The sequence below is a fragment of the Leiobunum rupestre genome, chromosome 2, assembly GCF_980474605.1.
Source record: "Leiobunum rupestre chromosome 2, qqLeiRupe1.1.hap1, whole genome shotgun sequence".
NCBI classification, from domain to species: Eukaryota; Metazoa; Arthropoda; class Arachnida; order Opiliones; family Sclerosomatidae; genus Leiobunum; species Leiobunum rupestre.
The window spans coordinates 63092200-63118559 of NC_143385.1; the positions used below are offsets into that span (position 1 = coordinate 63092200).

At 33.8% G+C, this 26360-nt stretch overlaps 2 protein-coding genes across 7 annotated transcripts in view; both read left to right on the forward strand.

The window, feature by feature from the left end:
- LOC149958693 (uncharacterized) overlaps nt 1–19600 on the forward strand; it is a 39081-nt gene extending 19481 nt beyond the window's left edge. For 2 of the 6 annotated variants that reach the window (XM_090166048.1, XM_090166047.1), the window contains 12 exons: nt 9432–9668; nt 10881–10952; nt 13457–13507; nt 14600–14668; nt 14880–14906; nt 15185–15313; nt 15391–15445; nt 16602–16858; nt 16992–17399; nt 17465–17629; nt 18077–18139; nt 19163–19587. In XM_090166048.1, coding sequence (XP_090022174.1) covers nt 9432–9668; nt 10881–10952; nt 13457–13507; nt 14600–14668; nt 14880–14906; nt 15185–15313; nt 15391–15445; nt 16602–16858; nt 16992–17399; nt 17465–17629; nt 18077–18139; nt 19163–19409 — 1780 coding nt within the window. In that variant the 3' untranslated portion in view covers nt 19410–19587. Of the gene's footprint in view, nt 1–9431; nt 9669–10880; nt 10953–13456; nt 13508–14599; nt 14669–14879; nt 14907–15184; nt 15314–15390; nt 15446–16601; nt 16859–16991; nt 17400–17464; nt 17630–18076; nt 18140–18381; nt 18576–19162 lie in introns of those variants that run through there. The other 4 variants (XM_090166045.1, XM_090166044.1, XM_090166049.1 and 1 more) reach the window with 4 other exon arrangements.
- A 4183-nt stretch (nt 19601–23783) lies between these two features.
- LOC149958694 (uncharacterized) lies at nt 23784–25863 on the forward strand. The gene is made up of 3 exons (XM_090166050.1): nt 23784–24214; nt 24608–24797; nt 25471–25863. Exons 1-3 carry the CDS (start codon nt 24131–24133, stop codon nt 25734–25736), a joined length of 540 nt encoding a protein of 179 aa, XP_090022176.1. The 5' UTR covers nt 23784–24130; the 3' UTR covers nt 25737–25863.
- Nucleotides 25864–26360: the final 497 nt, after the last annotated feature.

Sequence of the window (26360 nt, forward strand, 5' to 3'; positions counted from 1 at the left end):
TACATACCTATCATCATAGTTATGACGTAACGTACGATTGCACGACGGAAGGCGTAAAATTGGTAGAGTTTGTTTAAGGACAACTTAGCAGCAAACAGGGTTGCCGCAGGTCGGGAAATTTTAAAATAAGCCTAAAAAATCGAGGAGTTTTTAAATTCAGACTTTTTTAACGGGGAAGACTACAGTGGCCATTGTCTACTTTCGCGCTATTTCGAGCTGAACTCTTTTAATTTTGTATTTTAACTTATAAAATTAATATTTAAGTGTAGAACAGCCACTTGTTTAGTGACTAAAATAATTTTGACAGTTTTAAATTTAAAAGTAATTAAGTTATTACGTTTTAATTCGGAACTAAACAAGTTGGGCAAGCGCCCAAACTACCCTTTAGTTATGACCTTATATCTCGTTAACTTTTAATATTAAAATTATCAAAATTATTTTAAGCACTAGAGGAAGGTTCAGCCTAATAAGAAAAATATAATTCAATTATGTAATTGTTAAGACCGAAACGTTCAGTTTGAACGAAAAAGAGGCTTTTACTGTCCCTTAAGCATATTTTCATTCTGATTATTATTTAATTTCTTAAATGTGCTGGCCAATAATTTTTTTACCATAACGTTTGTACTGAAATTGAACTAAAGTTTATTAAATTTCTATGAAAGTTTAATATAAAGTTAGAAATTGTCTAATTTGGATTTTATAAATGCCAGTGAATTTGAATCTGAAAATAGCAACCATGGCAAAGGAAATAATCTAATTCTGACTCTGGCAACTCTGCTATCTGTTTTAAGCCTCTAAGGCTCTGATAAACTTTGTCTGGCAGCGCTGTTAATGGCCGATGTTTACGCCGCCAAAAATCAACTTCATATTAAGATATTTTTAATTATCCACTATGACTATTTCGGCATTTTATTTTATTTGATGCAGGAACATTTTTAAAACGGAAAAATAATACATAATATACTTAATAAATTTTAATCGATTACTATTCGATTAGATGTTTGGAAACATCGAATCAAAGAGCCTTAATATTAAAATGGAAAGAAGTATTATAAGGTAAACTCCATTCTGAAAACAAACTTCAATGGAAAATATCGGGATACAAATGCTGTTTCCATGGTAACTCTATTTAACAACTCCAAACAGCTAAACCTAATTATATTTGTTGTTTTGTTAAGCGTCACAATCAAACTTTTAACTCGTAATAACACTGGTAAAACGCGCTAAAATCAATGAAAAAGGGGGATTGTGTATTACACACTACTATACTATTTCGATCTGTCACCAGTCCAGCATGACCCACTATGGAAAATGTCAATGATAAAGAAGTCTGGCAAAGGCTTACGGTGCTATATTTAGGACGCAAAAATCAACATTCAAATAAAGTCATTCTTGAGTTCGCGAAGGGGGTAAAGAAGGTTTGGAAGATAAAGCGTTATAATTATTCTTTTTTTGCAAAAAGCGCTGCATTTGACATAAAACATTTAGCCTTAACAGTCAAACAAATTGAGTTCCACGTATGAATATAATTCTCTGGACAGGGTTGCCACGCGTCACTGAAAGCAGGGAAAAGTCAGGGATTTAAAAATGGGCCTTAAAGTCAGTGAATTTTAGAATTTGTAAAAATTCAGGGAAAAGTCAGGGATTTAAATTTTATCTTGACACTTTTTGAAGGTAATTTTACTCTAGATCTATGAGAAATTCTATTATTATTATTTCCTTGAAAGTTTGGCTAATTTTTTCAACACCGCAATAATCTTTTTACTGAAATATAAGTCCATTTTAATTAATTAACTCCTGATAAAAGTAAAATATAAAATTAAAATTTTGAAGGGCTGTGCAAGTGGTGCTTTTAGTATCAAATTTCTTTCAATCGAGTAATCGAGTACTTGATTAAGGGGAAACTATCTTATTCGAGTCGAGTTACTAAAATAAACCTAGAGTAATATTTTTAACGAGTCGGGTTATCGAGTACTTGATTAAATATAAAAGGAGTATAAAGTAACTTTCAATGCTGAAAAATATCCCTTTAATTTAAATGAATCACAGTTTCCACAACTTTGTAGGTACCGTTTATTGCCCCCCAAAATGTTGTAAAAACCCCTCTTTTAACTTTGAAGCAACGAGGATAGAAAAAACAAATACTTGGTGAGTTTACAGAGCAGCTTATTCGAGTAATCGGGTACCCGAATATGCCATTTTTTGGTACTCGGTAATCGACGAGTATTCTCCAATTACTTATTCGAGGTCGAGGTCGAGGTCGAGGTCGAGTACTCGCACAGCCCTAAACTTTTGTCCTTAAAAAGTCAGGGAAAATCTCTTAAAATGGTAAGGGAAAACGGGGAATAGTCGGGGAATTTTAATCTCAAAATCTTGTGGCAACCCTGCTGACGTTGTTATTTATGTAAATGTAGAGTATTTGCATAAGTTTATAATTATATTTCACATAAGTTTGACAGTTCTTTTCCTCTTGATAATTTTTCTTCAGAGCCATTTCAAAAATGACCACACATTTAATACGTATTTCAGGCCTAATGCGTGCAATCTAGCAAGTACTTGAAACCTATATTTTCCCGTACTTTGAATGGAATTCATCCTATATTTCCCAAATATTATCTCCTATAAAATACTATAAATCGACTACAAATTTCCTATTTTCCCTATAAGATATTTTTGAGTATTCTGTGGTCACCAAAGATAATATAGACCTCTTTCAATATTATCTTTGAGGTTAAGCGAGGAAACATTAGAGGATTGAACGACAACGTCGAGAATCACGTTGTCGAATCTTGGATTAATAATATGCATATCCAGTAACATATTATTAATCCAAGGTCGAATATTTTAGAACTTGAAAACGACGCCATATTTCTATTTAAATCAACTTGATTTTAATCACGATTTAAATCAATTTTTATAAAGTATTTATGAAAAAGAAAAAACCTCGACAATTGCTATAATTTATGTTTAAATATAATCTTTCTCGTACTTTCCCCCTAATGTTGCATTGGATTCTACCTGTGGGTGGAGATTCCGCCGAATTTGTTTTGTTAAAGGGAATATAACCTGCAAAGCAATCTTTACGGAAGACCCCTTCAATTTTTCAAACTACCCTGTACAGTGGCGCCAAACATTTTTAAAGCCAAAGGCAAGAGCGACCAGAACTGCAAACGTTGGTGTCCCACACCAAATACCTGAGGTTATATTCCCTTTAAAGTACCAAAATCGGTTTTAAAAAATAAAACTTATATATGATTATTAGCTTAAATTTAATAAATTCATTATACATATTAGTCTTTAAAAATTAAACCATATTTGTTTTAGGTAAAATTATGATACTAAATGATATAAAACTTTGAAATTTTAATTAAAATCAAAAAAATCAATAAAATTTCCAAACCTGAATTCATATTCATAGTGTTTCTATAAAAATAACGACTATAATTTTCTAGCTCAGCAAATTGAAGGAAGAGTTATGGTCAGTTGTTCTTTTTCGTGCGGCGTGCGTGTTACAAATCGTAAATAATGGTTTAAATTGAAACGCTCGGTGTAAGGAGAGAAAACTGTGGTAAAATAGGGTACATGAAAACACACTTTTGTGGTTAGACCATCGACCAACTACTACAGGACTAGTAATGTAAAGGCTGGTTCAGGCAGTGTTTTCCTGATTTTTCTCTATTTTCTCGTTTTACCACCTTTCCCCGTTGTTCTGGCGCTCGGGAAAACGACTGTACACACGGACAAAATTTAACGGATTTTTCCGCCGTCAGCGCTGCCGGTAAACGAGAAAACGGATAAAAAATGTTGAAATATCTCTACTTTATTTTCCCAGTTTTTTTAAGCACTTTGAGGTCGACCAATCAGCGAGCGTTACGCTGTCACGTGATATAAGGAGCGATTTTGAAAGTCTCTAAAAGTAGGCTTAAGAATTTTTGCGTCTACCACGTGACGGCATAACGCTCGCTGACTGGTCGAGCCCAACGCCCCTCAAAAAAAGGTTATCCGTAACTTTACAAAGTCCAAAAAATTATCATTCAAAGAATCTCAATAAACCGTAATAGCACTTTTTCGGTGCTATCACTTAAAATTAATTACCAACTCGTAAAATAACAACACAGCAGTATTCGCCATCTTGTACTAGATTTTTAAATCTCGAGAATTACGCACCGGGGCATTGCAGTAGAATAGCGCGACAGTTATAAGTTAAATCCTCTATGGGGGCTTAGTATAGTAATAATAGTCCTGTAGTAGTTTGTCGATGGTTACACCATACTCACAGCCATACAGAAGGCGCGTTTTAGTATCGGCGCGTACCCTGATGCAGCAAAATGTTTAAACAAGCGTTAAAATTCTATTGTTTTCGTGAGCAGTCGTAACTTACTTTATGATTTACAGATTTCTGGTATTTGTGAACAATTTTCAATATATTATCCGCTTATTTAAATTAAGTGAAATTTTATTTTCATTGTACCAGAAGTAAATGAACCGAAGTTATCGAAATAGCGCTCAGAATCGGAGGGCGTTTTCTTTATGAAAATGATGAGAAAATCGAGTCAAATAAAAGCTAATTTCCATCCCGTCTTTTTACGCTATAAATTGCACTTGGGAATTGTAGGTATAGCTATCTCTATGTATAAAAAATGGTTTCTTAAAAACAAAAACTTTTTTTCGGCCTAGGAGCGCCCAAAAGTTTAAATTCGAGGTGAAAATGTAACTTCGTAAGGAAAAGGCCTCCAACATGGGGAGTATAGCCGTCTGATAACTTCGGCTCATTTACTTTTGATTTCTACGTCGGCTACCTTTAGAGCGATGTTAGTAGAAATCGTTGATATCAGTTTAGCTCTCGACCGTCTTATTAAGCAGTTATTTAAAATCTTAATTTATTTTAGTTCCATTAAAATCAAGTGTTCCCAATAAGTTACTTATTGTAGAAAAGTCCAGACCAGTGGCATAAAGTAGAAAATTGCAATAAAAAGATAAAACTAATTATATTATAAGTTTTTAATAAATTTCATTTTCAATATTACTTACAATGAGAGTACCCGAGGTGATTATTGTCGATTGGGTTCAAAGTCAGTCGTAATGTAGACCTATATATGAGATGTGAAATTTTCCAAAAGGAGACGTTGCACTACCCATTCGATTTGCCATGGCAACCGAAAATGTTTTTGACCACTTAAAACAAATATAAGATTTTCCCCCTATTTTACCCAAAAATTGTTGCAATTTTACGCCATAAATGTTACAATTAACCCAAAATTTATGAAATTTACCTAAATGTGGTCCAAATTAACCATTTCGTGATTTTCAAAAAAAAATTATAATTTTCGTAGGTGAAACCGAGAAAATCCCATGCTTTTTTAAATGGAGATTTTTTTTGTTTTAAGTGGTCAAAAATATTTTCGGTTGCCATAGCAAATCGAATGGGTAGTGCAACTTCTCCTTTTGGGAAATTTCATATCTCATATAGATCTACATCACCACCTGGATCTATTAACTGATCAAAATTTCAGAATTTAATTTTTGTCGCTCAACTAGAGAATGCGCTAGCGATCTTTAACCGTAAATACATCCAATTTAGCTCTGTATTATTTTTCCACAACAACCAAGAGCCGACATATCTCAAGGAAACACCTAGCGTAGCTTTAAATCAAAGTCACAACTGGTTCCTCTTAGCCACGCCTGTTCCGTTTTTTAACCAATCGGAAGCCGACTAAAGCTATCTTCCTCTTGACTGATGCTCTATGGCGGCCAGTCGAGTGTAGCCTACTTTACCTAACAGTCACTTCTATAGTTCTGACTACGTAACCGGCACCCTACCCCCGCGCCTTTGAACCTACTATCCAGTAGCGTATCCTCTATTGAAGATGGTTTTCGGGAAAGGACAACCTAACCTGTTAGTACGCTTAAGCGTAAATTATGTAGTTCGTACCCTAGCCTTCGCCTATGGTATACTAAGAGGTAACGTGGAGTGTATGGATGATGGTTTTTGATCGACCGTTCTCGGCCCCCTTTCGCTGTGTGCCCCTGTAATATTGGCTTCATAACGTTGAGTCCGCGTACTGCGGATCTGCCGGGCTAATTTCGAACGCGATTTTGGTCTTCGGTGTCGACTTATGTGTCGAAATTAACTGGCAATTTTTAAGCTAAAAGGGGCCGTTCCCAAATTTGTTAAAAATCGCGTTTTAAATTGAAAGGAGTAATAGTAAATAATTTTCGATGTTTGGATTACATTGACGCGTCGAAATTTACCGTGCTGCGTTGCGTGTTAAAAAAAAATTGTGATTTTTTTACCGCTTGTGATAGCAATTTTTAGGATGTGGTGCCTCCGCTAAGCCTAAAACAATGTGATTCTTTACAGCTTAAGTATTGATTTCAAAACGGTGCTGTTTTTCAATATAATTCGTGGTGTTTTTTTGTAGCGTTTAAATTATTTATGCGAATTATTTATTAATTTGTATTTGAGGTAATGTGATATTTTCTTAAACTTTATTTTAATATTTGGTTTACGTTTTAAATGATACCTGATGAATTTTCGCCATTTGTTGTTAGTGATTTCGTATAACTAATTTTAAAATAGGTTTATTTCAAAATTACAACTATTTTGATACGGGAGATTTTAACCAAATCGCTTTTAGTTAATTACAGTTAAACTTAACGGAATTTCAATAAGCAACGTGTTATTTTAACTTTAATAAATAAATTTTTAACTGATAGAATTTATATTCATTCTTTTATGTCCAGAAAATAATTTCATTCCAAAAAAAACGACAATTTTTAGTTAATTTTTGAAAGGAGTATTAATTAACTAGTTAATTGGATGATTGCCACCATCACTTGATATTAAGAATGCTAACCACGCTACCACCCTACCTAAAGAATTTAATTAAGTACCTTTGATAAACGGCCCGATATGCTTAGATATTTCAATTACTACGAAAAGGGTTGATGCTTGTTCGTTTAATTAATGCATTTATTTATTTAGTTCACTGCTGTTCGCTGATGTAAACGGATGTAGTGTTTTGGGCAGTTCTAAGCGTGTTTAAGTAATATTTCTAGGAATGTAATAATATCATTCCAAATCTATATAAGAGACTATAAAAATGAAATGGTTTTTGTGTCGTGTACTGAAAAATAATCATGTAATATAATATCGACAAAGTCTTCCAATTGTATACGAAATTTTAGCGCAAAAAAAGTATATTTATCTTATTAAAATCAACGGTTTCTCATGTAAAATTACGCATTACGCAGACCGATACTAAAGTCTTCCAAAATTATAGCAAAGTGTTAATCCAGTCTTCCATTTAAAAAAGTGCTAAATATTAATATTTAAAAATTGAGTAGAAAGCTTCGAATATTTTTACTTTCAAAAGTTAAATAATTCAGATTTAACTTAAGGTATTGTCATTTAAAACTATCTTCCAAACTTTACGACTTGTTGCAAATACGTAATTTAAACTATTTATCATATAATCGATTAAAGGAAGGGTTTTCAAAATAATGTATACCCCGCAAACGCGCAATGAAAGCTTTATAACGGATTACGCTAAGTAAGAACAATTTTTCTAGTTAACGGAATATTTCCGCTAATTAAGAATACATTTTCTCGACTTAAAAAAGGTTTTCAAACGCTTTCCCCGCAAACGCGCAATGAAAGCTTTATAACGGAATTTTTACGCTAAGTAAGTTTTCTAGTTACCGGAATATTTGTGCTAAGTAAGAACCAATTTTCTCGACTAAAAAAAAGGGTTTTTAAATGTCTTCCGCGCAAACGCGCAATGAATTTGTAATGTCTTCCCTGCAAACTCGAAATGAAAGCTTTATAACGGAATTTTTACGCTAAGTAAGAACAAATTTTCTAGTTAACGGAATATTTGTGCTAAGTAAGAACAAATTTTCTCGACTAAAAAATTGTTTTCAAATGTCTTCCCCGCAAATAAGTAATTAAAGTCTTATAACGGAATATTTGCGCTAAGTAAGAAAAAATTTTCTCGGCAAAAAAAAGTGTTTTCAAACGTCTTCCCCGAAAACGCGTAATGAAAGCTTTATAACGGAATTTTAACGCCGAGTAAGAACAAATTTTCTGACTAATGAAATATTTACGCTAAGAAACAGACTTCTCCTTAACGCCAAACAACCATAATGGTACCCAAAAGTGATAAAACAATAATTTTGATAACGGAATAAGCAACCGAACAACTTTGACGCTAAAATTAAGCGGTTTTTCAAAATAATGTCTTCCATTTTAAGGCTGTTTTAAACTAAAATTATTATTATTATAATTATTATATAGAAAAAAATCGTTATGAAAAATGTAAACTAAACGTTGTTACGCAAATCACAATTGTCTTCCATTTTAAAAAACGATAAACTGTCTTCCACGAAAATATTTATCTTAAGTTTGCGTCAAATAGTGCAAATGTTCGGCCTGACGCGAAAAATGGTCTAAAATAGTGCCATGGCAATGTCAATTGAGGGCAAAGCTATATTCGATAAATTATGGAAAGGCGCCTTCAAGCCTTTTCAACTGGACAGGGGAAGTTCCACTTCCGGCGGGACTGGAAATTCTACTTCTGGTAAAAATTCCCAACCAAGACCCGGCGCCGTTAAACTATCCTACGTTACCGATAGAAAAAGTTCTCAACTGAGGAGTGTCGTTAGGTTAGGACTTCATGTGACAGTTTCGGTGACTCCTGAAACGCGAATGTCTACGCTATATATGAAAAAAAAATAGGATTTAGTCAACACAAAGCGTTTATTTCAAGCTTTTATTAGTTTATAATTATTTTATTTGGCATATTTTCACTGATCATTTCAATCAAATCACTTTTCGTAACTAAAAATTATTCGTTAAGCCTAATCCTTATTTTCGTGTTGTGCTTTTAAAGACGACGAATGAATCTCGGAAAATAAGGATTAGGATTAGCAAATTTTGGAAGTTACGGAAAAATATTTCATTGGAATGGTAAATGAAAATATGCGTGAAATAATCTCTTAATTTGTGTTGAATAATTTAGTATTTTAAAATATTTTTGGCTGGTCGGTTACCAAATTCAATACAAACTCAAGTCAAACTATAGAAAAATAAGTTGGACATTCTCTTTGTAAACGCAAATTTTTCAAAATGAATAAATAGCATGATGGTTACTAGGCTTAACACCATTTTTTTTGCGTCGACGCAAAAATCTTCACCGCTTTTCTTACCTTTTGAAAACCAGCCTTCACATGGATGTTCGCGTTTACCCGTTTTCATGAGTTGGCGAAACTGTCTAACATTTTTCTTTATAGGCTCGGAAGTTGCTAAGCCTAATGCCTAGGTTTAGCGTAAATTCGACTTAAACCGAGTCGTTGTTAAACCTAATGCCTAGCTTAGCGTATTATCGACTTTAACGTACTGAATCGGTTTATTTACTTTTCTCCCCGTATAGTGTTAAAGAAAGCCACCAGGCGGCGGAGGCGAACCAGGAAAAGAATTCGAAGCTGAAAGAAGCGTTTGGCTTGAACCCGTATTTTGTGGATGGTTCGTCGTTTGACCCCGACAGGAAACAGAAAGAAGCTGCCGCGGCGGCCGAAGCTGTGGCCGCCGCTCAAGCAGCCGCGGCACAGGCCGCCGCCAACGCCGAAGCTGCCGCTGAAGCCGCGGCGCTGGCCCAGAAAAAGTTCAAGTAAGCACTTGTGCTTTGTGCCATTCGTTGACTAAGCTCGAAGTCTAAAATATTTCTAGTCTCAGCTGGAACTAGACATTCGTTTTCGGGCTTGAGCTTGAAACGAATTCTTTCTTTTGGCAATCCGTTTTGGCTGCCTTGAGCTTGAAACGAATTCTTTCTTTTGGCAATCCGTTTTGGCTTGAGCTTGAAACGAAACCTTTCTTTTGGCAATCCGTTTTGGCTTGAAACGAAACCTTTCTTTTGGCAATCCGTTTTGGCTTGAAACGAAACCTTTCTTTTGGCAATCCGTTTTGGCTTGAAACGAATTCTTTCTTTTGGCAATCCGTTTTGGCTTGAAACCAATTCTTTCTTTTGGCAATCCGTTTTGGCTTGAAACGAATTCTTTCTTTTGGCAATCCGTTTTGGCTGCCTTGAGCTTGAAACGATTTCTTTTGGCAATCCGTTTTGCCTTGAGCTTGAAACGAAATCTTTTGGCAATCCGTTTTGGCTTGAGCTTGAAACGAAATCTTTTGGCAATCCGTTTTGGCTTGAGCTTGAAACGAAACCTTTCTTTTGGCAATCCGTTTTGGCTTGAGCTTGAAACGAAACCTTTCTTTTGGCAATCCGTTTTGCCTTGAGCTTGAAACGAAACCTTTCTTTTGGCAATCCGTTTTGCCTTGAGCTTGAAACGAAACCTTTCTTTTGGCAATCCGTTTTGCCTTGAGCTTGAAACGAAACCTTTCTTTTGGCAATCCGTTTTGGCTTGAAACGAATTCTTTCTTTTGGCAATCCGTTTTGGCTTGAAACAAATTCTTTTGGCAATCCGTTTTGGCTTGAAACAAATTCTTTCTTTTGGCAATCCGTTTTGGCTTGAGCTTGAAACGAATTCTTACTTTAGTAAAACAGTTTTAGCTTGAGCTTGAAACGAATTCTTACTTTAGTAAAACAGTTTTAGCTTGAGCTTGAAACGAATTCTTACTTTAGTAAAACAGTTTTAGCTTGAGCTTGAAACGAATTCTTACTTTAGTAAAACAGTTTTAGCTTGAGCTTGAAACGAATTCTTACTTTAGTAAAACAGTTTCAGCTTGAGCTTGAAACGAATTCTTACTTTAGTAAAACAGTTTTAGCTTAAATTTGAATTAGTTTGAAATATATAGTGAATTTTGTTGTCAACATTTGTAATTTTCATGATGGCTTTACCCAATCTAACTGGCCTGATCTCCTTCACAGTTTGGTCCGTGACTCGAGCTCCTCGCAATCTGAAAAAGATGACAAGAAGAAGAAAAAGAAGAAAAGGCAACGGTACGTTTCCATTAGTTTTACCAATCTGTTTGGTTGTCATACTTTTAAAGGGAGTATACAGTAAGAAGTTCGATGTTGCATCAACTAGGGTTGTGCCAGTACTCGAACATCATTCGAGGTCGAGTACTCGAACTCGACCTCGAATAAGTAATTGGAGAATACTCATAAATTACCGAGTACCAAAAAATTGCATATTTGGGTACCCGAATACTCGAAAAAGCTGCTCTGTAAACTCGTCGAGTATTAGTTTTTTCTATCCTCGTTGCTTCAAAGTTCAAAGAGGGGTTTTTACAACTTTTTGGGGGGCAATAAGCGGTACCTACAAAGTTGTGGAAATTGTTGTTCATTTAAATTAAAGGAATATTTTTCAGCATTGAAAGTTGCTTTATACTCCTTTTAAATTCAAAATTACTAGAATAAAACCAGCTCCTAATCAAGGACTCGATAACCCGACTCCTTAAAAATAATACTCGGGAGGTTTTTTTTAGTTACTCGACTCGAATAAGAGAAAGTTTCCCTTAATCAAGTACTCGAATACTCGATGTAAAAAAAATTTAAACTCGATTTGCCTAAAACCACTAATCGCACTTCGCACAGCCTTATGCATCAATTAATTTCTTGTTTTAAGCCTTTAGGATCGCTGTTAGGATGAAAAGTGCGTAGGAGCTTCTATTCCTACCTAGGAATATGAAAACTCGGTACTTGAATCCTCCTAGTTCCTACCGCCTTAGGCAAAACTCCGACGCTTGCGCCTTAATCACGGGCCTTACTGCATCAACTTACAAGGAGACATCCCGAAGTTTAACATACCGATTTGATTCAAACTCTGGGTATTAATAGACCTTCGTGTAACTTGAAAAATCCTAAAGGGAATTTATTCAATGGGCAACCGTTTTGCCATGGCAACGAAAAATGTTTTTGACAACAACAAATTTTCCCATTGAAAATAACATGGGATTCTGACCGATTCCTAGGACCCCCCCCCCCCCCTGTGAAAAATTTTAACAAATTTAAAAATTTGGAAAATGCCAAAAATAGAAAAAATAGATTAAAATTGACGTAAAAACATCAAATTTTGATCAATTTGAGGTCAAAATCCTATGTTATTTTCAATGGGAAAATTTAATATTTTGTGTTGTCAAAAACATTTTTCGTTGCCATGGTAAAACGGTTGCCCATTGAATAAATTCCCTTTAGGATTTTTCATGATACATGAAGGTCTACCAATCCCCCGAGTTCGAACAAAATCGGTGGGTTACACTTCGGGATGTCTCCTTGTTAGGGGAAAACTCTTATCATTCTATGGCTGCGTTCAATAACTCTCAACGAAGTGTCCGAAAAATTATTTTCGTTGAGACCGTTGCTAACGTGACGTAGGGTTTTGTGGAACGCTTTTTGCGCTTGTTGTAAATTTTGTAAAATGTCGTCTGTTGCGGCGTCTGCAGCTAGCCTTCCTCCGTGCTGCGACCTCACGTGACCGTTGAGCAACGTGACGTCAAAACCGGAAGTGAACAAACCCGTTTAGTTTTAGAGTTACTGAACGCAGCCTATGTAAGAATGTAACGCAAGCTTTGGCTTTATCAAAATAAAATTAAAGAAATGACAATACGGAAAGTGCTTAGTAATATTAATAACCATCAGTTAGGCTAATACCCAAGACACCACCCTAGGCCCAAGTCAACTAGGGATTTTTATTGCCTTTTAATTCGGTTGGCTGGGTCAAATTGCGTAGGAGGGTGGTAGCAAGCCCTTCATGCCACGCGAGCCAACAGCTCCTTACACTTAGGAAGCACCTTTGGGCAGCTTTAAGTCTAATCTATTCACCTGGACTTCCTATTATATTATAATTAAGTATATATAAAATAATAAAGGCGTCAATAATTCGTTGTAGAGCATAATAATTAACCTTTTCATATGGCCAACGAAAGAAGTCTATAAACTGCTCTTTTTTCGTCTGCTAAGCCATAGATTTGCTGGTATAAAACACACTGCTTAGCAGAAAAAAATCCAGCAGTTTATGAACTTCTCGCGTTGGCCGCTATGTGGCTCTGGGTAAACTGAAAAAGCCAATTGGACAAGCTATACTGAATTTACAAGACTTAAACATATTTCCCACATAAAAAATTTACTGTAAATACTTCTTTCCATAAAATCCCTCACTACTGTCTTGCCCCCTGCCGAACATTGCTGCCAGAACTTTGACAACAAATTTAGCAGTATTATGAAAAACATTTCCATTGAGCACCTTATTTACAAGTTTATTATAGTGCCTTAAAGGGAGTATGGACAAAATCAAAAATCGTCTGGTAACAAGTGTTACAACTTGTTTGTAACCCTAGTTTCTGTTAAACCTGGTGGCAGAAATGTGAATTTAGTTGATCCACCCTAAATATGGAAGTTGATAGTCCCTTTAAATCGAACCATGAACTCGTTTCAATCATTTAATTTTTGGTTGTATTTGGTTTATGGATGTTTTCTAATTTTGTTGTTTTAATTTTTCATAGCTCGAGATCATCTAGCGATGAGCGACCTAAAAAGAGTAAACGTAGAAACGAGTAAGTACTATATTGTATTTTTTCCTTACCATAGTTTAAAGGCAGGTGACGATGTGGGTTAAGGGAATTTGGCGCTGATTACTTCACTAGGAAGTTACCAATTAGTTCTGGCTTGTGCTAAATGTGGAAATATGCTTTAGATTATCTTAAATTTGTTCCTTAGTTAACGCAAAATTATCCTTTAGGTCAGTTCAAAATTTACTTAACTTAGCTTTTAAATATGTTTCATACCCTTTTCAGGCGAGGGTTATAGAACTGGGTTTAGTGAACCAAGTATATTTTTCATACATATATCAGTACAAAAAGTTAACTTTGGGTTTGGAGTCAAAACCCAGTTTTATAAGTATTGTCTGTAACGGGGGTATTAAATAATAAATATGGTCAGCTTTATTAACTAAGTAAGTTTAAATTGAACTTGGCTAATTTTGAAATTAAAAAGTGTCGTAACAAACTAACCCAATCATTCATAACTAAAACCTAACCAATTTGAGGTAAGAAGCAGTGTTCAAACTAATCTAATAATCAGGCATACTTTTTCTTTGAATAATGTTCAAATTCAAACTATGGAAAAAAACTTTGGTAAGTCTCAAATTTAAAGAAGAATAGTCATGAAATCAACATCATTTCCTTTTTTTGTTTATTTTAATGCTTAAACTTCTACCAACAAATACTTGTCTTACAAATATTTTTCCTTCCATTTTTAACAGTTTGAACCGGTAAAATATGTTTTATAAATTTGATTATGTTTCGGGGGTAGTTTTGCGTATAAAACCAGCACAGTTTTGTATTATATCAACAATATAATTCTGAAATAATATCTGTTCCAATGGATTTTGTGATTTTGTATGGATTTTTAAAAATGTGTTGGTAACTTCTATGGACTTAATATTTATGGACTTCTGATATGAAACATGTTAAGTTCTCTTTTAATTTTTTCTTTCAAAGTTCTAATAATCTGTTTTTTAACATTACGTTTTATACTAACAAACCAAGGTTTTCGATAAGTGTTTAAAAACTATTTTTATCCAGTTTTCATTTACTATGAATTAGTTTTTGCAATCAAGTTATTGTTAATTTTTCAATTTTGTTTAGATCATCTTCTCCAGAGCATAAAAAGAAGAAAAAGCGTAACGCCAAAAAGAAAAACAAGCATAAGAAAAAGTAAGGATTAAATTTAGTTAAAATTAACTGACTAATAAACATTTAAAACACTTGTAATGCCATCCAAATTCTTTGTAATATTTTTGTGCTAAACGTTGTCGTTTAAAATACCGTTTCAAACTATAATACTAATCTAATGAACTTGTTGCAATTGATATATTTACTGGTCTTGACCAACTGGTTTTCATTGGGTTTTATTTTAAATTTATAGATCTCAAAATGCGAAAAATGGTGTTAAGTAATTTCATTTTAATACTTAATAACAAAAATAAATTAATATTAATTTGTCAAGACCATAATTAAATTTAATGTCAAACCGATTATATTTTAACTTTGAAGCATCTGTAAAGTATATAATAGTCTTAATCAACTTGCTAAATATATTCGGCAAAAAATGACTTTTAAATCTTAACTTGTTTCAAGTTAAATTTTCAAGATTAGTTAACTGGTGTTTTTTTATCAATTTTATTAGTATATTTTTTAAAGTTTTAGTTTTAAAATAAATGAAATTTGTAGGTTTGATGTTGACAAGAAGAAGAAAAGAAAGCGTTCGGTGACTCCTAACAGTACAGAAAGCTCTAGCGATTCATCAAGTGAAGAAAGCTCCGAAAGTTCATCTGATAGCTCAGACTCAGAACGGAATCGGTAGGCTGTTATGGACTACTAATTGAAATTCATTAAATTTTATTAATTATTGATAATAATTCTGAAATTTAAAATAGAAAGAAAAAGAAGGTGGCACGAGCAAAGAAAGAAGCCAAGAAAAAGGCTCAAAAGGTAAAAAAATATTACAAATTGTACTAGAAGTTCACAACAATGTCGTTGTCACTGGTTTTTTCAAAAGAAAACATTTTATTAACCTGTACAAACCTCCACGCCATTTTTTTGTTACTCGCTTGCTGGTGACTTAAAATTATAAAAGTTATAAAATTGGAAAAGGTAATTATTAAATACATTGGGTTTTGCATATTCTTGGTCTATTTCTGTTGATATCGACGCTTGTTTGAGGGATAATGTTAAAATATTTTGGCATATTTAAACATTTTCTCTTCAAATTCCTAAAATGTATCCATGAAAGCTGTAGTTCAGGAGAGTTTTTAGCTTCTTTGGTTTAATTTATAACCAAGGCTTAGTGATTTCAAAATTGATAACCAAGGCATAATTTTTACACCTATTTTAGTGATTTGGACGTACTTCTAATATTATCTATAAGGCATGTTTTACATTTATGTCAATTTTTGATCAGTGCTAATCCTTCTCAGCATATTTTGACTGTCCAAGGCTTAATAAATACTTTTATTGACCAAGGCCTAATTATGATATGTATGGATTTTATCAATGTATATGGACGTTTTGTATGAGAAATATCTTGGATACAGCGTTTTTTAGTTGGCCTAGAAAATGTGTAGACGCGTAAAAATGTAACGTATGACAGAAAAGGTTAAAAAATACAGATTTGTCGAATGTGTAAGCGATAAACCCTGACCACAATTATGCAATATGTTTAACATTGGCCAACTTTTTGTCTCAACTTTGCAAAACATTCACAAAATGGATGATATATAAAAATGTGTAAGTAATAATAACATCGTCCCCTTTATAACACACAAAAAAAAAGAATTTTTGGGTATAAATATATCTATTAAAAATTGTAACTTTTTTGTGCATGTTTGTTACATTTATCAAAAAAAATTGCCGTGCTTTTAGTTAGGCCTAGGCTTATTCAAAATAATGATATTATCATTTATTTAGCACAGCTGAGTTTAAATAACATTGCTTTTTTGAACATTAATTGCACCCTTAAATTTGCTGTTAAAATTTATATATATCGAAATAGATCTAATAGCACGTATCAGTAGGATTTTCTAACTATACGAAAGCTTAGTTAAATGCAGTTGTACTAATTAAAATTTATCTTAACCACTTTATGTAGAAAAAACTCCCTGAACGCTACAGAACTGACTCTTCGGACGATGACTCTGACCGTGTGAAGCGCAAGATCAAGAGACGCTCACCGGATCTTAAGGTCAAACATATAAAAAATGGTAAAAAGCACTCACCCTCACCTAAACGCAAGTCAGAATCACCACCTGTGAGGAGACGCAAAGGCTCAGATTCACCAGTTATACTTGTCAGGAGATCTCGTAAAGCATCTGTATCTTCTAATTCATCTGGAGATAGCCGTGAAAGGTAATTGTTACTTTGATCTTTATTTTCTTTTCATCCAAAATTAGTTAGGTCTAATTTTATTCAAACCAATCAAATTAGTAATGTTTTTTAATCAAGACATTCCTCGCTGAGTATTTTTTTTCCTTTTTTTCAGAAGGAAGAAATCTCACGACAAACGCCAGAAGAACCGCAGCCCTTCGCCAGAGTTGATTAAGAAGAAAAAGAAGTTTCGCACCCGCTCAAGTGACACTTCATCAAGCAGATCCCGGTCAAAGAGCCCCAAGAAAATTCGAAAACCTAAGAAAGCGGAAACTGATGACACATCGGATGAAGAGACGCGTTACCGCAAAGCCCTTAAGAAGAAAGAAGCTAAAGCAGCCATCAGGGCTCAAAGCCCATCTCCACCAGCACGCAAAAAGTCGAGGTCGCGTTCCAGATCAAAATCACCATCCAAATCACCTCCCAAGAAGACTAAAAAGCGCTCGGAGAGCCCCAAGCCAAAAGGGTCTCCAAAGAAAACTTCTCGAAGCCGCTCCAGATCCAAATCTAAGTCACCAGCCAGGTAAGTGCTACATAATGTTTCTCTTGATTAGATTTTATGGAGGTCAAACCTATACTTGTTAACAGAAGTGCTCGCAGTGGATCTAGAAGTCGAAGCAGAAGTAGGAGTAGGTCCTCCCCTCAGAGACGGAGGCGTTCTGGTTCAAAGAGTCGCAGTCGCTCAAAAAGTTCAAGGAGCAGTCGATCTAGAAGCAGCAGGAGTAGGAGCCATAGTAGAAGCAGAGGATCTAGGTAGGTTTTCATCTTTTGGTGGTAATTTAACTGTGGCCAATAATTTAAAATTTTTCTCTTAAAATATCAAATTTTTCCATTATGAGATTAGAAATTTAGAATTATTAGTTCTTATGCAATATCAATATTTAAATCACCAAACTTCATCTAAACTACTTATTTGAATTAATAAAACAACAATTAATTTTAATGTAAAGTATAATTATACTAAAATCTTAGAACTAAGGAAAAAACTTTCTTTAATTAAACATGCATGAATAACCACTTACATTGTTAGTTCGGTTCAACCTAACTAAAACAATTAACTTAATTTAATCAAACATGCAAAAATAACTACTTAATTTCAAATTAGTTCAATGAAATCGTACAGTTACTTGTTTTAGTTTAATCAAATGCTCACCAATTACTTAGATTAGTCTGATAACTCAATCTTTGTACATTCTTTAGGAGTCCATCGATACCCCGTCGCCGGGGATCACCCAGTTTTCTGGATAAACGCCGCATAACAAGGTGAGTACGTTTTAGGTACTCGGGTTTTGTTTCGGTAAACTTATGGTCAAAGGTACTGAATTGTATGGTTCAGAGTAAAACTAATTCACATATGTCACTTAACTCTTCTCGTAAGTCTTCTATCACTTTCTTTCGTTATCTTTCAAATCTCACAGCCTTTCTCTCACCAATCTATTTGCTTTAATGCAAGTATTTCTAGGAGCAATTTTTATTTTAGCTTTATATTTTGTTCTTTTTGTTAGGGCCAAATTACCAAGTAACCGCTACCCGTACCGTTATCATAGGTGAAGTCCAAGCCCAAGGTTTCGCAAGGTTTTTATTTAAATATTCCGTGAAAAAAATATTTTCAATGTCTGTAAGAGACTTTAATACACCCTCTTTTAAATATTTTATGAATCCATTGTTCTTGAATAAAATAAGAGGTGTGACCATTTCAGCTGATGTTTTTTAGCCATTTCATTAAAATTCCCTTCAACACTTCCAGTCCATATTTTTTACCTATGCCCTTACCCTGTTGCAGAAAGTTATGGGATTATGGGCCTGTGGTGGCTGAATCTGTTAAGGTCCTAGTTTTTGGGGTTTTTATTTTTCTGGAAAATTTTACTTGTTTTTTTTTTTTAAATTCGAACCTAAAATAATTATTTATTGATAACTTACTGCCTGGTATCATAATTGCAGTATTTAAGTTTTAAGAATTTAAATTTAGATTTTAACTAGGTGTTAATGGATTATGCATCAGTCAGTTAAATAAGGGCACTTTTTTAATTTAATTTATTTTACGTAAATTCCTCTCTTAGCAGATAAATCAAATATATGAAAATCAGAATTTTAAATTAACTTTAATATAATTTTAAATGTATAAATAATTAACTCTTTCGCACCAGTTTCTTATTTTTTTATTATTTTATGCATGCTGTGCTCGTTGGAGTCTGTTAAGCCCCAAACCTAAAATCAATCGTCCAACTATATTCGTTCCTTCCCAACCAATCAAAATCATCCAATCAACGGTATTATCATCTATAGTTATCACAACAACAATAGGATGAACAACAACAGAAACTACTATCATAACAATCGGCAAAACTATGGATGGCGCAACTACAACAACTATAACAATTACAGACCGTACAACAACAATTTCAGGCCGTACAACAACAACAACAACAACTATCGCAATTATAATAATTATAATAACAATAACTACAGACGTTATAATAATAACAATAATTACAGCAGAGATAGAGACGATAGAGATAGACACCGACATTAAATTTAATTGTACTTAATTTTGAAACATCAACATATTTTGAAAAATATGATTTTTACTTAAGAAAGTTTAGGGTTATTACACTTATGAATACATCAGATTCAAATAACCTTTTATTAATGTTATATACTTAGAAAATATAAATATACTTATCTTGTACGATATAAATAAATAATGCACTACAATTACAATAATACAAATGAACCTAATTTCTATAAAATCAGCAGAATTTTTCCCATTTATTTTGTGAAGTTTAATCTTAGGTAAATATATTATTTTTAATTTTTCCTTTGTTTTAATTTTTAAAATCTATGCCCAGCACATTTTTGTTTGATACTGTATTTCTTTTTTATTTAATTTTCAGTTTTTCTGTTTATTTCTGTGAATTTTTTCCTATCCGCACATAAAAAGGTATGATCGCACAATTTTTATTTTCCGGTCAAAACTATGTTGAAATACGCCGCTCGCAATACGCACTTTTTCTATACTAACATAATACTTTGGAATTTGTTGATATTATTCATAGTTTCGCTACTAGGGGTCGTTGATAGTTAATTTATTGAATTGTTATTAAGGCTCAAGTTATTTAGGGTAATTCCCGGGAATATTAGATTAAATTCCAAAAAAGTTAAAAATGCTATTCTTAAGATATAATTTATCACATTAAAATAAATTAACCATCAGTAGAAATTATTTTGCTATAATTTACGTTTAATTAGCAGCCTTTCAAATTAATTCCTTTTAGTTCTTTAGTTTAGCTTCTTTGATATCAAAATTTCCATTGTGTTTTCAATTTTCACACCAAAATCGCTTAGGTGAACCATCTTAACCAAAGTAGCTTGCCAAAATTTTGGTTAAAAATATATTCCCCCTATTTACAGAACCCATTTTTAATTTGTCCCAAAGGTATGATTTTATCTTTATTTTAAACTAATTACTTTAACATTACTATGTTGTTTGCAAGCAAATACCTCTGGATTCACAACTGGAGTATAAAAGGTGGATATATTTTTTAAGTGAATGTAAAAAAAAACCAAAAACATTGTGGGTTTTTTATAATTAACTTATGAATTACCGAATCTGCTTAATTTATTACAGTTGCGGCTTTAATATTGTGCTAACATGTTTATGTAGAATTAACTTTTTTGCTAAACTGGTTGGAGGTGAATCAATTTGTGATAATAGGAATTGTTCCATGTATGAACTTAATTCAAATTTATTGGCCTGAATTTGACTAAGTCAGATTTAGTTTAGATCCAGTAAAAATTAGTGTGTGTTAAATAAATGGAATTGAACCACCAGAATCCCCTGAAATCTCCACTCAGTTTTTCATTTTGAGTTTTTGACGCAAAAATGTTCTAACCAATATGCGGAATTTAAACATAGTTTATCAAATTTAGAATATGCAGGTTTGCCAGACGAATATCTAATAATTTCGTAATTTTTTTCTGGTTTTTTAGTGCCCGGAAAAGGCCGGTACCGTATCGCCGCCCCACCCCGCCTACCCCTAGTAGCACCTCCAGTTCTGATTGGTCCTACTACAGCCCCAAACGACTGACGTCATCGTCGCGTTCCCGTACACGTTCACGCTCTCGTACTCTTTCCCGTTCACGTACACGTACAAGATCATCGTCACCCCTTTCTCGCGCTTCTGTTAGTCCAACGCCTCTCACACCACCTTCCAGATGGCGGTCTACACGCTCTAGTCGTTCAATTTCGTGGAGTCCCCTATTGAAGAGGAGGAGGAGTCAAAGTTTGGAGAGTTTACGTAGATAGTTACGAATCTTCCTTTTTCGGACTAATATTTAATTATATAGGAAAATTTTTAGGTCCCGTAACTACTTAATTTATTATACCCACCAAGACGTTAAGCCTACTTATTTATTTACTATTTATTACCTGTAAATAGACTATGCCAAACGGTAGTTGTTTTTAATAGCCTAACCAAACATATTGTAACCTACTAAAATCTAGTCTTCGTAATGGGTTCAAAAAACCTGTGAGATTAAGGATTGTATTCTAGTCCGTGACATTCGGTTTAATTGTGACGTCAAAGTTCAATGTTAAGTCTTTGAATAAGAAAGTATTTTACGTCAATTACAGTTTGGCGGACTGGTCATAAAAATTAGGTGTAACGAGCGTCACTATAAACTGCCCACGGACTAGTTTCGTCTAAATGGGGTTCGTTTCTTTCGTCTGCTAGCAAAGGTCCTTTTTGTATTTAGAACGGCTGGCAGACTTTTAAATGTTTTTCTCTCCACAGTCTTTTTTTAACAATTAGTATTACAGTAGCCAACTAAATTCCTAAACTGATTCGCAAAACGTTATTAGAAATATTTTATCATAATTTTTTCTTTTTCGCAATTCTGCCAGATGCTAGTAAAATATTTCAGTTTTGGGACTGGAAATTAGTTACCCCTCCCCCCCCCCCATTGACCTTGTCGTTAGCGATGACCAGTTCCTTTTCGTTAATTACCTATATTAAACTTTCTATTAAAAAATAAACTGATCAATATGACTAGTGGACCTCTAGGTTCCCTTAAATTAATTGGTCCTGGCCTAAAATAAACCGGATTGCGCCACGTTTATTTTCAAGCTTGCTCCTGCAGGCTCTAACATTTCAAAAGACGTCTACTAGCAGACGATCGCAAAGAACACCGTTCCAGTATTAAAATTTCGGCAGCGTTATTCTATTCAAGTAAATGATACCCTTAACACCCGACCGAAAACATTTGCAATCGCAAAAACGGCAAAAACCACTGGTTGTATAATGTGTGTAGAATCCCCCCTATAGCATAATAAGTAGACAAGAAAAATATTAAGTCCACATTTTATGCATTTTTGTACAAACATACCATAATTTATTAGCCAAGGCCTAGCGTTCCCTTTTAAAAATTTTGCGTCTTGCACTAAACGTATATGCCATATTTTGTTTTATATTTCGCGCCAGAATTTTCGGTGCCCATTTTTATATATGCATTTGCTCAATAATTTATTTTTTAAACATTTGGGGGGAAAATTTAGTATAATTTAAAAATATTTTAACGTGAAACTATTACGGTTTTTTTAGTCTTTTAGACAATACAACGCGATATTTACTTAATTTATACATTTTATAAAAGGCGACCAAGGTTTAGCAAAATATGTAAGAGTGATTTTAAAAGTACCTTTTTTTGGAAATGTGATAGTTATATTGTAAACCGTAAACCAGTATTTAATATATCAAACATTCCATTTTGAATATTTATTTATAATAATTTATTTTGCATAATTTACAATTAGTATTATTTTATCGCGTTACATTTCAATAAGTTCATTTGAAAAGTTAGATTTAAAATATTTTTAACATTGTCATTATCATCATCGTTTATTATTATAATCGCATAATTGTATTATTAGTTTATTTCCTAAAGTGAGATTATAGCAGAAGCGTATAATATCTTTTACGGTAGAAGTATCCAGCCTTAAAAATTGAACATTTACCTATGGTCACTAATTAACAGCCTAACCGCGGATGTGTACACGACTCAAAAATTTTCACTAGTATTTATTCGCCAACGCGATGTAAAATATCATAATTAAACAGCGTAGGGATATGTTCTTACCTATAAAGTATATATTTTCCGATGTACTAGCTATGGAAAATAAGAATTTGATGATTTTCGCCCCGCACTACTTTTTCATCCGCCAAAAAGTCTTAAAAATCAGCAGAAACCTGAGAAGGTACATGTGTTTCAAGCTGAATAACATTAGCAGTATGGATACTTATTCTATGTATTATATACTTCTGTTTGCAGTGATTACTATTAATTAATTTCTTCAACAGCTTAATTTTAGTTAACTAACGATCTAATTTTAGGCTTAAATTTAGTATTTCACAAAGCGTTTTAGTTGACTTTTTTATGAGAAATACGGTGTCAGGAGATCAAATCATTTAATATTTTAAATAATAAAACTTAAGATAATGCTTAAAAATTAACGCCATATTATTTAGAAATTTTATTCTAATCATTTTGAATAAATAAATAAAAATCAAAGTATTGTAAATTTGTGACAGTAAAACCTCTTTAAATATTAAAATCACTGTTTGTCTTTATTTGTCTATCTTATCAAGAATCTACTAATTTTTATTTCGGGAGATAAATCCTGTTGAGACGCTCAAACAGTAAGCTCCTTCCCCCTTAAAAAAAAAACAAATCAGCTCAGCATTTCATTGGTTTCCTAAAGGACACGCGGATGACGTGTTTCCTCCCTCCCCCTCTCTTGTCGTAAGAGGGGGGGCTAATTCGACCATGATGGCCGCCTATATTTATAAAAAGTCCATTCTTAATCTTATCTTATACAATGCCTACAAACAAAAGAGACCAAAAGTTCACAGACTACGTATTTGCATTTTCACCCCAAAGACCCCACTAACCCAAAGAAAAACCGACCTTCAGCTGGGGCGGTCTTTGACCAAGTCTATTTTATTAGTCATTTTGGAAAAAATTAACTGTTTATCTCGTTAGTTTGTCTATTCAAGATACGCTTTGTGGTTTTTTATGATAAAAACTCGAGGCTTTTATCTCAAAAGTTCGTTCAATCCAAACTTCCGGACAACGCGAGCAATCGGAATCATAACAAGCTCGGTTCTGACGGCGTGCACACTGGAGCGGTATTTTTCCGTGACTTTAGAAATTAACGAGCGATAATAATTATCAATATTTTAATTTAAACTATTCTAAATGGACGCTATGTTTCAAGTTTTAATCATCTCTTTTGCCGCTATTTTCGGCTTGTGTCAAGGCGCAACTGTACCTGTGATTCATGTAAGAACAACCTTTTACGTTTTCATTTTGTAAGGAAAAAAAGTATTGCTTTAATCATTATTGGCTGGTGTTTGCAAATAGCGTATGTTTCATATTTGATGGGTTTTTACGTTGTTAGAATTTGAGTTGGAATATTTGCTTGCTACTTTAGCCTAGTTTTCGAATTTCTAATTTTTACAATTTTGACTTTTTAGGGCCATTTAATTAACTCGTGGGGATTGTTAGTTAGGCTCTCAAATTAAGAACTGAAATTAGGTTATTTTTTTAAATTGATTCTTAGCTTTAATTCTTTTTATTTAAAAAATTAGACAATTATTCAATCGGTTAGGAAAAATAATTTTTACCGATTCAATTTTTAATAATGGAGCTTTGATTATTTGATAAATCGAGCAGCCGCCGGAACAAAGCTACACGGTGCCTTGGCTCGGAACCGACATGGGTGATTCTTCCAGCGTCACCGATCTCCCAGAACACAGTTTTGCCACAGTCGCCTCGTCAAGTATGGTCGAAGCTAAGCCTTACGATCCAATCGGGGACACGATCATGCCCTTCACTTGTTCGGAGAGAATGTATGGTTACTATGGTTAGTGCAGTTTCAATTATAAAAAAGTATCTACCTACAAAGTATGGTCTTTTGGGTAAATACACCACTTAAGCGATACTAACGCGACATCTATTATCAGAAATTTTATTTCCTTTGAGCCCGGTTTCTATTAAATTAAATATCTGCTTCTGAAACACCGCCGTAGATGGTGGGCACCGTAAATACCAAAGTGCAAGGATTAATTTTAAGATTCTTAGGCCAGTTTTAAGATGAGGCTCAAGTAATTATTTAAAGTATTATTATTTCGTCTTTAGCTAATTTCAGTCTAATTAAGAGAATTAAAAAATATAAGATGGTATTAGCGTAAGTTTTTATTTTTTAATTGATTTTCATGGTTTTATTTGCTACTGCACCTTTTGAGATCTAACTTAAACCAAAAGATTTCGGTTAATAATAAACTTGTTGACTAACAAACTTGACTTTGATTTTGTATTAATTGTACTTAAATCAAACCTCCGACCCCTCCTTAGACGGACTTGAAAATTTGGTAACTTAAAAATAGTCTCTGTAGCCAAATTAACCCAAAAATAGTTTTTAGCCAATACAAAAACCCGCTTACTAGCGATCAAAATAGATGGCGCTAGTGTAGTGTGTGCTTCCGCAGAACGTATTACTGAATAGGTGTTTTGATTAATCCATGTTTCTATACTAGGTGATCCGAGACACAACTGTAGCGTGTTCCACGTGTGTTTCCCGTACGAGACCCCAGATGGCGGTGCGGGTCTAGCTCATTACGCCTTCGAGTGCCCGAAGCCGACAATCTTCGATCAACAATCGTTCGTCTGCAACTATCCTGACGAGGCCTATCCTTGTCAAGATTCCGAGAGGCTGTACGGACTCAACGAAAAACTAACGACCCAATTGAAAGACTTGGTCAACCACGTTTTGGACACGTCCGAAGACGAAGACTTCTCGTAATTTATGACGTAACTTAAGTGCAGGGTTTTAATTAAATTGTGTAAATACTAAATAATCGTCTACCATTTCTTAACCATTGTAAATATTTTTCGTGGCGAAATAAGAAATAAATATTGCATGATGTCACACTAATTTTATAGTTCATTTTTGCTAACTTACCTGGAATTTTGGTATAGATAAATTCAATGAGAAATTTTATAGTGTTACCACTTTCGTATCTAATATGCACAGCACGCAGTAGAGTACAAAGGTCCGTGGTGACAGGGAGTTCACCTTGCTGGATAGCCGTCTATAATCCAGATTTGTCAGAAGTAAACCCGCCACGCAACAACTTTACACGAGGCGCGGCCACAAAGTTTTGTAGGTAGATGGCGGTATATCCTTATTCGCAAAATTAAAATATCAGAATACGCCGTACCCGGATTATGGGGTCCCGCGAATTGGCATAAAATAGCACTTAAAATTGAAATTTCTTAACGCGACCATAAACATATAGAGTAGAATTGACAAGTGCCTACTAAATTTAAATTTTTTTACAAAATGTTACAAAATTTAAGGCAATTATGTAGATTTTCAAAATGAAAATCAGAAGAAAAATAGCTAAAAGCGCATAAAGCCGGGAGT

What these genes read in the sequence shown, in the direction of transcription:
- LOC149958694 (XM_090166050.1), top strand. Translation starts at nt 24,131, where the DNA reads ATGGACGCTATGTTTCAAGTTTTAATCATCTCTTTTGCCGCTATTTTC. An exon ending in CAACTGTACCTGTGATTCAT is followed by an intron (nt 24,215 to 24,607) that starts GTAAGAACAACC and finishes TAAATCGAGCAG; the next exon opens with CCGCCGGAACAAAGCTACAC. An exon ending in GAGAATGTATGGTTACTATG is followed by an intron (nt 24,798 to 25,470) that starts GTTAGTGCAGTT and finishes TTTCTATACTAG; the next exon opens with GTGATCCGAGACACAACTGT.